This window comes from Panthera onca, chromosome F1 (assembly GCF_046562875.1).
Source record: "Panthera onca isolate mPanOnc1 chromosome F1, mPanOnc1 haplotype 2, whole genome shotgun sequence".
NCBI lineage: Eukaryota > Metazoa > Chordata > Mammalia > Carnivora > Felidae > Panthera > Panthera onca.
The window spans coordinates 28,268,689-28,281,911 of NC_138355.1; the positions used below are offsets into that span (position 1 = coordinate 28,268,689).

The 13,223-nt window shown below is 50.1% G+C and overlaps 1 protein-coding gene across 7 annotated transcripts in view; it reads left to right on the forward strand.

The window, feature by feature from the left end:
- Nucleotides 1–7,740, forward strand: part of RGS8 (regulator of G protein signaling 8) — a 134,295-nt gene extending 126,555 nt beyond the window's left edge. For 4 of the 7 annotated variants that reach the window (XM_060643771.3, XM_060643770.3, XM_078440933.2 and 1 more), the window contains 2 exons: nucleotides 1,194–1,360; nucleotides 2,590–7,737. In XM_060643771.3, coding sequence (XP_060499754.1) covers nucleotides 1,194–1,360; nucleotides 2,590–2,772 — 350 coding nt within the window. In that variant the 3' untranslated portion in view covers nucleotides 2,773–7,737. Of the gene's footprint in view, nucleotides 1–1,193; nucleotides 1,361–2,589 lie in introns of all 7 variants that reach the window. The other 3 variants (XM_060643766.3, XM_060643767.3, XM_060643765.3) reach the window with 2 other exon arrangements.
- The last annotated feature ends 5,483 nt before the right edge of the window (nucleotides 7,741–13,223 follow it).

The window sequence follows — 13,223 nt, forward strand, 5'->3', positions numbered from 1 at the left end:
GCCCATCCCCTGAGGACAGTTTGTAGAAAGCTGTAGCTCTTATTTGAATAGTGAAGAGTATATTGAAGGTTAAGATAATTCATAAAATATATTTTAATATAAAAACATTAGCTGAGTATATAGGCAATCAATGAATGTTGTTTTCCAAATCTATGTGGTAATCTTATTCTGCTCATCTTATTCTGATTAGAATCAGAGCACGTTGCTCTGTTTTGGCAACATGCATGACATTGATTTTATTTTATTTTATTTATTTTTTAAATGTTTTTATTTATTTTTGAGACAGAGACAGAGTATGAGCAGGGGAGGGGCAGAGAGACAGGGAGACACAGAATCTGAAGCAGGCTCCAGGCTCTGAGCTGTCAGCACAGAGCCTGACGCGGGGCTCGAACTCACGGGCTGTGAGATCATGACCTGAGCCGAAGTCGGACACTCAACCGACTGAGCCACCCAGGCGCCCTGCATGACATTGATTTTAAAAAATGAAAAGGTGTGTTCATCATTAAGTCATTGGGAGAAAATTATAGTTAATCTTAATTAAAACACGTAATTTGGTAAGCAGGATCTTTTAAAATAAAGTATCCATGGGATGAACCATTAAAACATGGGGCCTCAAAAGGTTTTAAAAGAGGCTGGGAATCTTTTACAGGCAATAGAATGGCTTCAGCGACTGAATTTCAGTAGGGTGTTTACTTTCAGAAGTTCTTCTGGTAGTAGTGAAGGATTTGCCCTGAGGCATTCACACCCTCCCGTAGTTTGTCTTGTAAAAGATTGTTTTTTTAGGGTGGTTGACTTGGATTAGGGTACAGAATGCATTACGAATATCACTTTGGCCTCATTAGAAACATGGGCTCACCAGTAGACTCGGGACAGCTGACTCTGCATTAGGGGACAGACAGTGACCACTGAGGGCTGATGAGCAGTGACCAGGGTTTCCCACAGTCATTATTACTGTGGCTTCCTAAACATTTCTCCCTAATATCACTCTGATCCTTGAGTAGGAAGCAGAGCCTGCCTCCGGGGATACCAGTGTGTTTAAGAGGTAGAGTCTCCAAGAGGATGTGGAGGAGCAGTGGGGGTTGGACAATCAGGGCCAGTCTCACATTATTACTACCTTTCTCTCTTTCATCTACAGTCTGTGAGCTTATGCCTCTTCCTATCTCTCTTCCTTTTCACCTTCCCCACACCCACAGATGGGGTGGCCGCCTTCCGCGCCTTTTTGAAGACCGAGTTCAGCGAGGAGAACCTAGAATTCTGGCTGGCCTGTGAGGAGTTCAAGAAGACCAGATCAACTGCAAAACTGGTCTCCAAGGCCCATAGGATCTTTGAGGAGTTTGTGGATGTGCAGGCTCCGAGGGAGGTGTGTTGGCGGTGGCGAGAGTCTTGTAAGACCTCTATCCATGGCTCCTGGCTCACATCTCTCTCTTGGCGGGGGTTTGAGCCAGTCTTGTTGGGGACTGTCTTCTGAACTGAGCCTCGCTGCTCTGATGGCTCTTAATGAAAAGAGGATCACTTCTAAAGTGCACAGCCCAGGGCTTCTAAAGAGGGGCTCTATTAGGAGTGCTTTAGTTGTCTTTCAAACATGTGCCTGCAAGACCTGTGTTTCTATAGGGATTCTGTAAGGATAGATGCCATTGAATCCATGTTAGTTTTCCTAGTGGAAGGCAGCACAGGTTAATGGGATGAGCATCCACTTTGGAATCTTATTCCAGTCTCAGCTCTACCAGTTAGAAGCTGTGTGGTCTTATCCGAGTTATCTAGTCTCTCTGACTCCCATTTGCCCCAAAGTGAAAGTGTACCTTTCAAGACTACTCTGAGTATTAGGGATAAAGCACCTCGTCAACATCTGTCACTGCCTGTTAATGAGTCATTACAGTCATTTATATTATTTTATAATAAGTTATTATCATTTATAATAATAAAATGAATCTCTATATATGGCTGTGCTGAGTTATAAAACAGAATTTTACTTGGGAGGATTTTATAGAAGCAAAATGTTTGCTGTTTACGAGTTTTGGTGTGCTATATACCTAGGACTCTTCAATTATTCTTTGACTTGGGAGGTAGGAGGTCTTTGCCCAGTGCCCAGGATGCTGTAGACCCTTTAAAATGCTGTTTAGAACAGAGATGTCCATTCTAACCATAATCTCTCCTCCTGGGGCATTTGTTTCTTTAGTGGTTAAGAACAAACAAGAGGGCAAGCTTCCTTTAGGGAATCCACATTAATACTTACCTTCAGTCTCACTCTTTGCTTGACATCATGAAGACCCCTGGATTAGGAGTTAAGTGATTTGGGATTTTGCCTTGGCTCTGTTACTAACTTTCCATACTGCTTTAGAGCAGCCTTGTAGTATCTCTTTTCTTCAGTGTCCTTATCTGTAAATTGAGACAAAGAATGTCTGGTCTTCAGACCTCACAGGATTCTTGCTGGGATTAAAAGGGATAACCTCCATGAAAACAGTTTGAAAAGCATGACTAAGCTTACATATATAAGATACTGTCATTAGTAATTATTACATAGCTAGGAGCAGTTGCCAGGCACCATGGCCCTTGAGGGCCTGTGACCATGCTCTCTGTTTGTGTCTCCAGGTAAACATAGACTTCCAGACCCGAGAAGCCACGAGGAAGAACATGCAAGAGCCATCCCTGACTTGCTTTGACCAAGCGCAGGGAAAAGTACACAGCCTCATGGAGAAAGACTCTTATCCCAGGTTCCTGAGGTCCAAAATGTACTTAGATTTGCTGTCCCAAAGCCAGAGGAGGCTCAGTTAGACCTCAGATGGGGACTCTTGGAGATCACTGGCTTCCCCCCTCCCCTTGCTGCCAAGACCATATTCTAATGTGAAATGTCATAGGTGTTCAAAAAGCAATGGCGTTTAGTTTGGGAGCCTGGGGGATGAGGAGTGGATGAAGGGCCATTCCAAAGTAAGATCCAGTCACCAGAGCTCGGACTCTATTCCATTAACCCATGTTTGTGTTTTGGTTAGCGGTAGCACCTTGCTGCTGTTACCCTCCTTCTGGGTCAGCAACTTGCCCTTCACAATGCCTTGGGTCATTTCTGCTGAGAAGGCAGATTTGCTATGCTGGGCTAATGTGTAAATAATGCAGATGCAATTCCCACCACTTCCACACCCTCCTCAGTTAGGATTCTTGGCTCTAACTTGTACTATACCCCTGTGAGGAATAGCTAGAAGACTCCGGCTCACCTAGGTGATTTGCTGTCACAGTGTAGTGGCCAGTGCTAGTGTAGGAGAGAGGTTTGTGGGGAATCCCAGGTTTCTAACGCTGTCATTGACACGTGGCCTCTGGGAGAAGGGGCAAACTCCATGGAGCTGGCTATTTCTTCCATTTCCATTAGACCAGTGTGAAAAGCTGTCATCACTGCCCATCTTAGCCTAGGAAATTCACAAGACATTTTTACCCTCACAATTCCATGAAGGGTCTTGGGAGATCTCTTATATGATTTCTGATGTGGAGTCTGCTTTTAAGAAAGATACAGCTTGCAGATCTTCCTTGATTCTACCAAGAAGTATTCCAGAAGTCGAACGACCAGGGAACATAGCTCCAGTAGACTTTTGTGCAATGGGGCGCCATATAACCTCTCTGTTGCTTAATGTATTCTCCGCCGTCACCTCCCTGTGGCATCACACATCACTGATCTCTTAGAAAGACAGCTTGGCAAAGGGAGGTGAATTCCCATAGCATGGACAGCTTTCATGGTGCCTAATACTTTCCTTGTCTCTCCCTGTCCCCCCTTCCATGCAGGTCATGTAATTATGATGGGGGAGAATGGGAACTTAGGCTGTAACTCTTCAGCTTGCTTCCTGGGAGCATGCTTTCTTAGAAAGGTCTCTCTCATGAGGGCCATCTTGGCTATTCAGCAACTTCCTTCTTGATCTCTGACCTTTTGGGATTGAACATGGAACAGGAGGTGAGGCTAAGATCACTGTGAACATCTGGCTGTGGAGAATCTTCCTGAAATGCTTTCATGGTACCCTGAGGCTCCTTTTGGAAATGTGTCAGGATACTCTTCCTTGGAGGGTGAGCGTAAAGCACCCTAGCTTCCTGAGAAAAAAAGTGGACTTCGGCACAAATTTGCAGTGCCAGGGATATGAATCCTCAGCAGAGAGACTGGAAAGTGGAAGAGGAGTCTGGAAGAGGCTGGTCTCCAGGTGGACCAAATCGTAGAGAATATGGTGGAGTTACTATTGGGATAATTCACAGCCAGTGGATTTGGAGTCATTGCAGATCTCCACAACTTTCAGCTTGACTAAATGAAATAGCTGCGATTAGGCGTAAGCTCTGGAGTGCAGGTGATTGAGAACTGGGCTGAAGCATTCTCCTTTTGTGGGGTGATGGGCCTCTTTAGGTACACAGGATTCTAGTGTTTGCATTCCTGTCCAGTAACTTTGTGAATTTCTTCCTTCCTTGGCTGCAGCTAGACAAGTTCAAGAAGGCTCTTGAGTCCCACTGGTGTTAGGGTCTATTGCTCCGCCATGGCACGTTGTCTGTAAGTGAGGGCTGGTGAGTCTGTCTGAACCATCAAGGAGAGAACACATACCTCTTAGCCCTCACACCGAAGCACTCTGTGAAATCTCATGTTCAAGAACTCCGATGCCTCAAATAGGTGTTGTTAGTTAGATCAGGTAGTGTTCCCCTGCCTCCACTGGTAAAAAACCATTCTTAGCTAAAGCTTCCGGAATTAATTTAATGATCAAATTCTTGAACAGGGTATTTTAAACATTGTTTACATATGAAATGTACATCTGCTGCCAACTCTACTGTTGAATATGAGGTGCATGTAAATTGGAACGGCAGAGTTATGGAAAAATGAAATGTTTCAGAGGGGCCTTTTTACCACTTCCACTATCCCCAGGAGAAGTCTGAACAAGACTGTTGTGCAGTGGCCTCACTTGAGGCCTAGAGTTCTTGCCAACCATTGGTGGAATGAAGGCTGCAGATGGTGGTGTCATGGCACCCAGTGACTTCCTCCCACGATGGGGAGGCGTGAAGGACCAAGCTTGGGTATCCTGAATTTTGCCGCTATGTGAGCGTATGTGGGCATGTGTCTGTGTGTAGAGGAATGTGATGGCTATATTTATGGTACTCCCGTGGAGTGTCTGCGTGCATGTGTGTGTGTGTGAGACCATTGTGAGCATGAGTCCAGGACACCACAGAGACCATCTTCCCATGGGGTAGAGCTGTCCTCACACCCTTTCTCTCCTGCTTCCCACAAAAGGCACAGAGCTCTCTGCTCTGATGCCTATGTTCAGGCACTTAGGTCATGCCAACCCAGATTTTGGTCTGTGACGAAACAAAGAGAAATGTTTACAACATCTAGAGCAATATCAAAGCATACCTCATCCATGACCGTCCATGTCTCCCGGTCCTGCCCTCTTGCCCGTCTCCTCTTCCACAAGCCCTCATCTGCCTCGCTAGGTGGGCCTCTGCAGGTGCCACTTCTTCCATTTAAGGTCTTCCTTTTGTCCTCGTGCCAGGCTTGTGCTGTGGACTGCCTTCTGGGCTTGAGGCTTGCTCTGGGCCTGGAACCTCTGAAGACCCAGGGCAAGCCAGGGCAGGAGGCCAGGCAGAGCTGTGATCTTTAGGACTGCTCTCCACCCCCCAAGTGGCCTTTTGGCCCCACTTGCGCATCAACCTGTTTTTAGGCTAGGTGTAAGATATCCCATTGCCTTTGGCAAACCAAATAGACCATAATCAGTAACAACCATTCATAGCCCCAGGGCACCTTTGGGGTGAGGAAGGATCCTCTGAGCATGCCCAGGCTCACCCAGAAAGCCTGTTACAAGTGCTCATTCCCAGGTTGCACACCCAGAGATGCTGATCCAAAAGACCTGGGTTTTCAGACCCAGAAAACTGCATTTTTAGTAAGTCCCTATAGACCATGCTTTGAAAAAAGATGTTCTAAGACAGTGGCTCCCACCATTGGCTGCTCATTGGAATCACCTGTAGAGTTTTGAAATCTAAATGTCCAGGTCCCACCCCAGAACAGCTTGGGGCCACGACCCAAGACATCAGCAGTTTTCAGAGCTCCCCAGGTGATTCTACGTGCAGGTGAGGTGAGGAAGCACTGGCCTGAGGAGTGAGGATGTGCAGGGCTGAGCTTATGCAAACGTGTGGCCAAGAGGGCTGGAGCAAGCCAAGATGCAATCAGGCACAACACCCGGAACCCGCCAGCCCTGAGCTTGATTCGGGGAGGCTGCCTCTGTGCTGTCTCAGTCTGATTCGCCCCTTTGAGATCAAAACGTTCCAGCTGCATGCAGTGTTCGGCAGCGGGTGTGCCGATGGCGGGGAGCTCTGGAGGGTATTTGATTAAGAGAGGTTTTCCCACACATCCTGAGCCTCATTCGCAGTGCTTCCTCCAGGCTTGCCTCCTGGGCTGCTCCCTCGTCTGTTTGCTCTCATGCACTCTGTGTTTGGCTGTCTGCGTTTGGTTGTGCCTCTGTATCCAAGGCCATGGGATGACGTGGTAGTTGAAACTCAGGTAGCAGGGGAAAGGGTGTGTCGGGGTAATAATGGCAGAAGCACGACAACTTCCAGGTTTCTCATTGGAGGGTCACCCACCCCAGGAATATGCTCTTTGGAGCTTTCTTTTCCAAGGCCACAGTGGGGCTTCAGTGCCTGCTGTTAGCCCTCACGATCGCCTCTTTGGTCTCAGGCTGGGTGGGCAGATGAAAGTTCCTAGTTGATTTTATTCTCTGGTGCTCCCCCTCCCCGCCCGCCCCAGAACTTGCTGCTCTGAATAAACCAAAGCTGTGAAACGGTGTTCTGCCCCGGGCGGCAGGCCCAGCCTCCGGGAGCTAGCGAGCTGGCCGGGGTGTGCACGTGCCCCGGGGCCCTGGACTGTGAGGGAAAGACACGAATCCATTGTGTTGAGAGCTGGGGGAGGGGGGGAAGAGACTGAAGAGGAAGGAACAGGGTGGGAAAGATGAATGGCTGAGGTGCTGGCTGCCTCTCCATGAAGCAGAAGGGAGAGGTGAAAGCGGCACAGGCAGAGGCAGAGATGCCCCATCGACACGAGCGCCCAGAACCATCCTGACCCTGTCCGTGCCTACTTCCACGCAAAGCAGAGGAATCTGATTTTCCACCTGACACTGTCCTTCAGTGCGCCGAGCGTCAGCCCTCATTCAATATGCGTCTCTCCGGGTCAGAAGCGGGAGAGGTGGCAAAAGTCACCCCTGCCTTTGAGAACCTGTGCCACTTGGCCTGAGATCGTGGAGGAAGAAGCCAAGAGCAGAAATGTCTTCCTGTCCCTGTGGCCTCTCGGGACCGCCCAGGGATGCCGTGGACCAAGATGGGAGGCTGCGGGACGGGGCCACTGGCCTTCCCAGGGTTGGGGGCCAGGCCCGCTCGAGAAACTGCTCCCTTGTGGATCGTTACTCCCTTTGGACTCTTCGGCCGCCTTCCGTGTGCCGCGTGCGGGGAAAGGTGGCCGGCGGCGTGCGCTCCAGCCGCGGGAGCCCTAGCTGAGTCACGCGGCGTGCACCACAGATCCGTAGCCGCCCAGCTGCCATGTAAACCGCTTGGCTGACGGAGTCCTCATTGAGTTGTCTCATTACTGTGCAAAGTGGGATAATGTCATTCACCTTTACTATAAACAAGGCTGTGAGAACATAATAAACACACCCTGAACACGCTGCCCTTCGCTCTCTGCCCACGTTTCTGGCCAGCTGACTCTTTATGAGGAGACGCTTCGCACAACACACGGGCTCCCCCAGGGGGGCACGTGGCCTCCCCAGGCAGGGGCTGGCACGGGGTGGCCGTCAGGAAAAGCAGCCGTGTGGGTGGGGAGTGGTTTGGGACGGTGTGGGGGGTGGAGGGTGACTTTAGGTGACGAGGGTGGCTTCGGAACCGTAAAGTGCTACACAAATATGAGGTTTTTATTAGCACCACCTACCGCTTGGAATGCAGGGAGAGACAAGGCTGAGGGACGGTGTATGTATTTGTTCAGCTGGAGCAGTCTGAAAATGGAGGGGGGTTGATCTTGCTCATGACTGCGGCGCACTTCATACAGTCGGCGTGTCCCTGAAAAGTGTGCTTTAGTCATCAAGCCTTCGAGGGTCTCTGGTGATGGGGTCCGTGGAGGGGACCAAAGGAGAAGAGGGTGCAGTGTCTGCTTGTAAAAGCTCATTTTGCATGTGTGGGGAAAAGCTAGAGATACACGAAATGTTAATAATCCAGATCATTAAAATGCACCAGAGAAGGTCTGTCTAAAGGAAAGCGGGTGTTTCTTCACAGGTGGAATGCTTTGGGTTAACTGAAAAAGCCTTTTGTCATGCAAACCATCACTCCCAAAACCCAGTGTTGAGGACTGGGCTTTGAGGGGTAGCAGCCTGGGCAGGACAGGGACCTGCTGCTGGGGAGGGTGTGTGATTGGTTCCTCTCTTTCCAGCTATGCCCCTTACCCTTATTGCCACTTGGGTTTCTGACCCTTCCAGAACTGAGAAGGTCAGGGAAAGAAGAGAGGGAAGGGAGCAGGGCAGGGGGGTCCTCCCTGATACACATGCCTCGGGCTCTTTGGGCTTGGGAAAACTCTGGTGAGTCCTTCCTGGGTTCCTTGGAGACCCTGCCTCTGAGGAGTCTTTCCCTCTTACCTCCAGCTCCCCTAAACAGGCTGAATGCTTTCCTACTCTGGCTGGTGCTTGCTCCTTCTTGGGAAGTGCCCCAGCTTCTCTCTGCTGCACTCTGTTTGTTCCTCCAGGCCACCCTTTGGGACAGCTCCTTGGATGACCCCATGCCAGTCTTCGTCTCAGAGACCCACAGCTGGCCGACTAGAAGCATTTGGGGCGTACTTGACCCTAGAATCACAAGGCTTCTGCTCTGCAGCCAGAGCCCCCTGCCAGCCCCCAGCTCATGTTTTTGATTTTCTAGGCTGGGATTAAGTTTCCAAGCCTCAGAGGCACATGTCAGGCTCTCCCAGGAATGCTGTATACCCACACTCTCTGGGGGTGAGGTGAGAGGCAGGCACTTAGCCCTTCGGGAGGGAGGCTGGACTCATAGTACACTAAAAGTTCCAAAAACCTTCACAAATTCTCTCTGGCCCTGACCTTTTTCTCTGGTGGGACAGCTTTGGAGTGCCCCTCACTGGTTCTCTGCTCCTTCCCTGCAGTGTTCGTAGGGTCTGGAACCCTTTGGGTCTGAGATCTATCTCCTAGGCCTTGACAGAGCCTCTTTCAGATGGAAAACACTTAACACTATGCTGAGCATCTCATTACCACGCAGTAAATGTGGGGAAAACAAGCAAAATCCCTTCTGTCCTATTGTCTACACCAAGCAAGTGGCCAGAGGAAAACAAGAGGAGTCATTGATATAACTCCCTCCTGCGGATGCATTTCTTCGTTGAGGTCTGTTCTTGTCCCCTGTCCAGGAGGTAGGGGGCAAAGCCATTTCGAAAGCTAGAAGGAAAGTATGGGGACCTGTCATGGGTGCTGCCTCCCCTGTCCATGACTGGTTCTATAGCACAGAGGGGACACCAAGCCCCCCACCACACGTCACAGTGGCTATGTGCCCAGCCATGAAAACAAAGCCGCGAGCCTGAGAGAACCATCTTTGACTGGGGTTCCATCAGCACACTCTTCCAGATAATTGGGGCTCTGATGCTAGACAGTCTGAGTTTGAATCTCAGCTGTGAACTCTGCTTACAAGTTATGTGGACCTAGGAAAGTTATTTCCCTGTGCTTCAGTTTTCTCATCTGTAGAACTAAAATAAAAACAGAGCCAACCGCTTGGGGCTGTTGTGAACACAGTGTACGTTAACACGGAAGCCTGTTTATCCCAATGCCTAGGACATAGCAGGCACACAGTGGGTACCAGCTGGTGCCTTCTCTCCCACGGATCACCAGGACTCCAGCCAGCACCTCCATTCCAAGTCCGCTTGGCTTCTTGATTGAAGGCAAAAGGTGTTACGTGATCAGTGTCTCCCCCTTTCCCACTAAACCATAAACTTCCTGAAGACTGTCTGCCTTGCTCCCTACTCCAGTCCCTGGATAATTATTGAAACAATATTATTTCTACAAATGTTTTTGAGCAGCCCTTCTAGATTAGGCACTTCTAGGGTAGACTGGATGTGGAGGTCAGAAATCTACTACCTGGGCCCTCAGAGAACTTACTTAACTCTCACCGGAACTTAGCCCTTCACAAGCATTGGCACAAGGCTTACCAAATGAGGGGTATAGAAAGTGAGTGGCTGTAGATTCAAAAGCGGCCATATAATAGAAGACACTTCAGGAGCCAGGAGCTTTGTAGAGCAATTTAGATGCTCTGTCTCGTTGAATCCCCACTACAATGCTATGCGGTAGGGTGTTGATTTGCTAGGCTTCTGTTACAAAATACCACAGACTGAGTAGCTTAAACAACAGACATGTATTTCCTCACAGTTCTACAGGCTGGAAATCCAAGATCAAGGTGCAGGCACGATTAATTTCTTCTGAGGCCTCTCTCCTTGGCTGTAGAAGGCCACCTTCTTGCCATCTTTCCTCTGTGACCATGCCCCTTGGGTCTCTTCCTCTTCTTGTGAAAACACCTGTCGGGTTGGATTAGGGCTTACCCCAACAGCCTCATTTTAATTTAATCACCTCTCTGAAGGCCTATCTCCAAATTCAGTCATATTCTGAAGTACTTGGGATTAAGGCATCAGCATATGAATTTGCTGGCGGTGGTGGGGGGTGGGGGGGGAGTGGGACATGACACAGTTCAGCCCATAGCAGGTAGATACCATTTTGGGTTCTTATCCCCGCATACAGATGAGGAAACTGAGGCACAGAGAGCTTAATATACCCAAGGTCATGCAACCTGCAGGTGACAGAATTGGATGTAGAACCCCAGCCCTGTAAACCCACAGCTGGTGTTTTTAACCTCTGCTTTGCTGTAGACTAGAAGGGAATGCATGGGTGGGGTGAGGTGCGTGGGTGCAGGGGAGGGGAGGGGGTGCTGGAGCTGAGCTGCCCCTGGGGTGGGAGGGATGCATGTATACGCCAACACAGGCCGAGGCGGAGGTGAGGGTTGGGGTGGGAATGGGGGTCAGTTCCTTATCTTTTACTTGCTCAAAAATCTGGGCTCCCGGAGATGTTGAAGGCCTGATGCAAAATGCTGGTGGCTGACGCATGCACTGCAGAGCCGGCTGGAAATTGGATTCGCCGATTATCTGCCCGAGCTTTTCCCCAGCTGTGCGTTCAGGTGCCCTTGTGCCAGTTTGTTTGGTTTCTGTCCTGCTCTTTGTGCTCTGTCTCCTTTAGGATGATGGGTCTGCTACCGTCTCAAGCCCGTGGTTCTCCCGGGGCAGGCTGAGTCATAGCCCTGCCCACAACCCCAGACGTGCTGAGTCTCTGTCTCCTGCGTCTGCCGTGGGGCAGGCTCCAGGCATGCCCTTCCCACGGAGGGAGAAACAGCCCCATCTCCTCAGGCACTAAGATTAGTCTTGCAGGTGCCAAAAGGGACAGGGGCTCTCCTCTTAGACACATGGCAGGCGAGAACATGGAGATTCGGATGCCTGAGATTGAATCCTGAAACCTTTGCTTTTTAGGGAGTGTGACCGTGGGGAAGGAACTTTGCCTCTTCTAGCCTCTGTTTTCTTGTTAGCAAAAGGGGGATAGTAGTACCCACATTTCCAGGCAGGGTGGCTGTGAGGATTGGAGATGAGATGGGCAAAGCACTGGGCAGGAGCTGGCATGTGTAGGCCAAAATAGTACCCACAGGTATTGGAGATTTCGACCCTGGTTTGCAACCATCCCGGAACCGATCATGGGGCTGTGGGCAGTAGAAAGTCCAGGGCGGTAGGTTGAATGTAAGCTGTATTGACAAATGAGATGTCTGACACTGGAAGCAGAACAAGGTGCCTTTCATTCTGGAGGGTGCTCTGCCCCAGCCAGCGTATTAGGTCCCCGCCTGACATGCCCTACGACCTAAATTAGCAGGGATCATTCACTTGTCATGCAGGCTTTCCAGTGAGACACACAGAATGCACACAAATGACCCGAACTTTGAATTGACCGAGCTAAAAACAAGATCCTGTGAGTTGCAAAACCAAATTATCTGATGGAGCACTTTTGGTATGCCCTGCCCTACTTTATGCGGGGGGCCAGAATGCTACTCCTGACTTGTAGCCTTTGGAGACATGTGAGAAATGTCACTGATGTGCATGTTCTCACTCAAGGTCCCAGTGGCTCCGGAACCCACCTCGAGTGCAGAGTAGCTGTGTATGTGTTTGCTGGGAGGTTAAGGAAAATTATTTTAATCTTATGTCTTAAAAATGAAATTGTCGGGGCACCTGGGTGGCTCAGTGGGTTAAACGTCCGACTCTTGGTCTTGGCTCAGGTCGTGACCTCATGGTCTGCGAGACGGAGCCTCACGTAGGGCTCTGCGCTGACAGCACGGAGCCTGCGGGGGACCCTCTTTCTCTCCCTCTCTCTCTGCCCCTCCCCTACTTGCACTCACTATCTCTCTCACTCTCAAAATAAATTTTAAAAAACCACACAAACTTTAAATAAAATGAAATTGTTGAGGTTTTCCAGTCAGTGCTTTCCCAGGTCAGCTGTCACCGATAGCGAGGATGCTTTGAATCCACAACTCCGCAGGGCTTAGGTTGGCAACATCTGCCAGGAAATGGCAAGGTAGGGGTGAGGAGCTGGAAGGGAGCTTCTAGGACCTTATGCGTCATCATCACATTCAAATCGCAGAATCCCCCAGGTGGGGGCATGCTGAGCAGGGCAGTCTCCCCATAGAGGGGAGAAAGGGAGTTGAGTCCTGGGGAGACGAATATGCAGCAATTACCCATAAGAATCTATTGGTTTGCTTTCCTGACTCAGGGCTGGCAGTTGCTAAGATAAAGGGGTCTTGCAAGGGAAGAGGGGAGGTGGTGCCTGTGGGCAGCCAGGGGGCTTGCAGGACCCGGCCCCTCCCACTGGCAAATGGCCTTTTGCAGGCAGCTCTTCCGAGGGGCTGGTCTCAGCCAGAGGAGACATTCTCACGCAGAGGGGTGGCATCTGGACCTGCTTTGTAGCCACGGAGACAGTCTTGCTCTGTGGAGGGAGCAGCTGTTGGCCACCTGCTCACCAGCCTGGGTTAAGCCCTCTTTTGAGGAGGAGTGAGACAGCCTGGCCTCTAGAATAAAGGAGGCGTTCAGCATTGCCTGCCTGGGCCATTAGCTTTGGGAGGTGAGCTGTGAGCAGGGTGCAGCGGCCCAGATGCTCGTCACGTGCCCCGCTCTG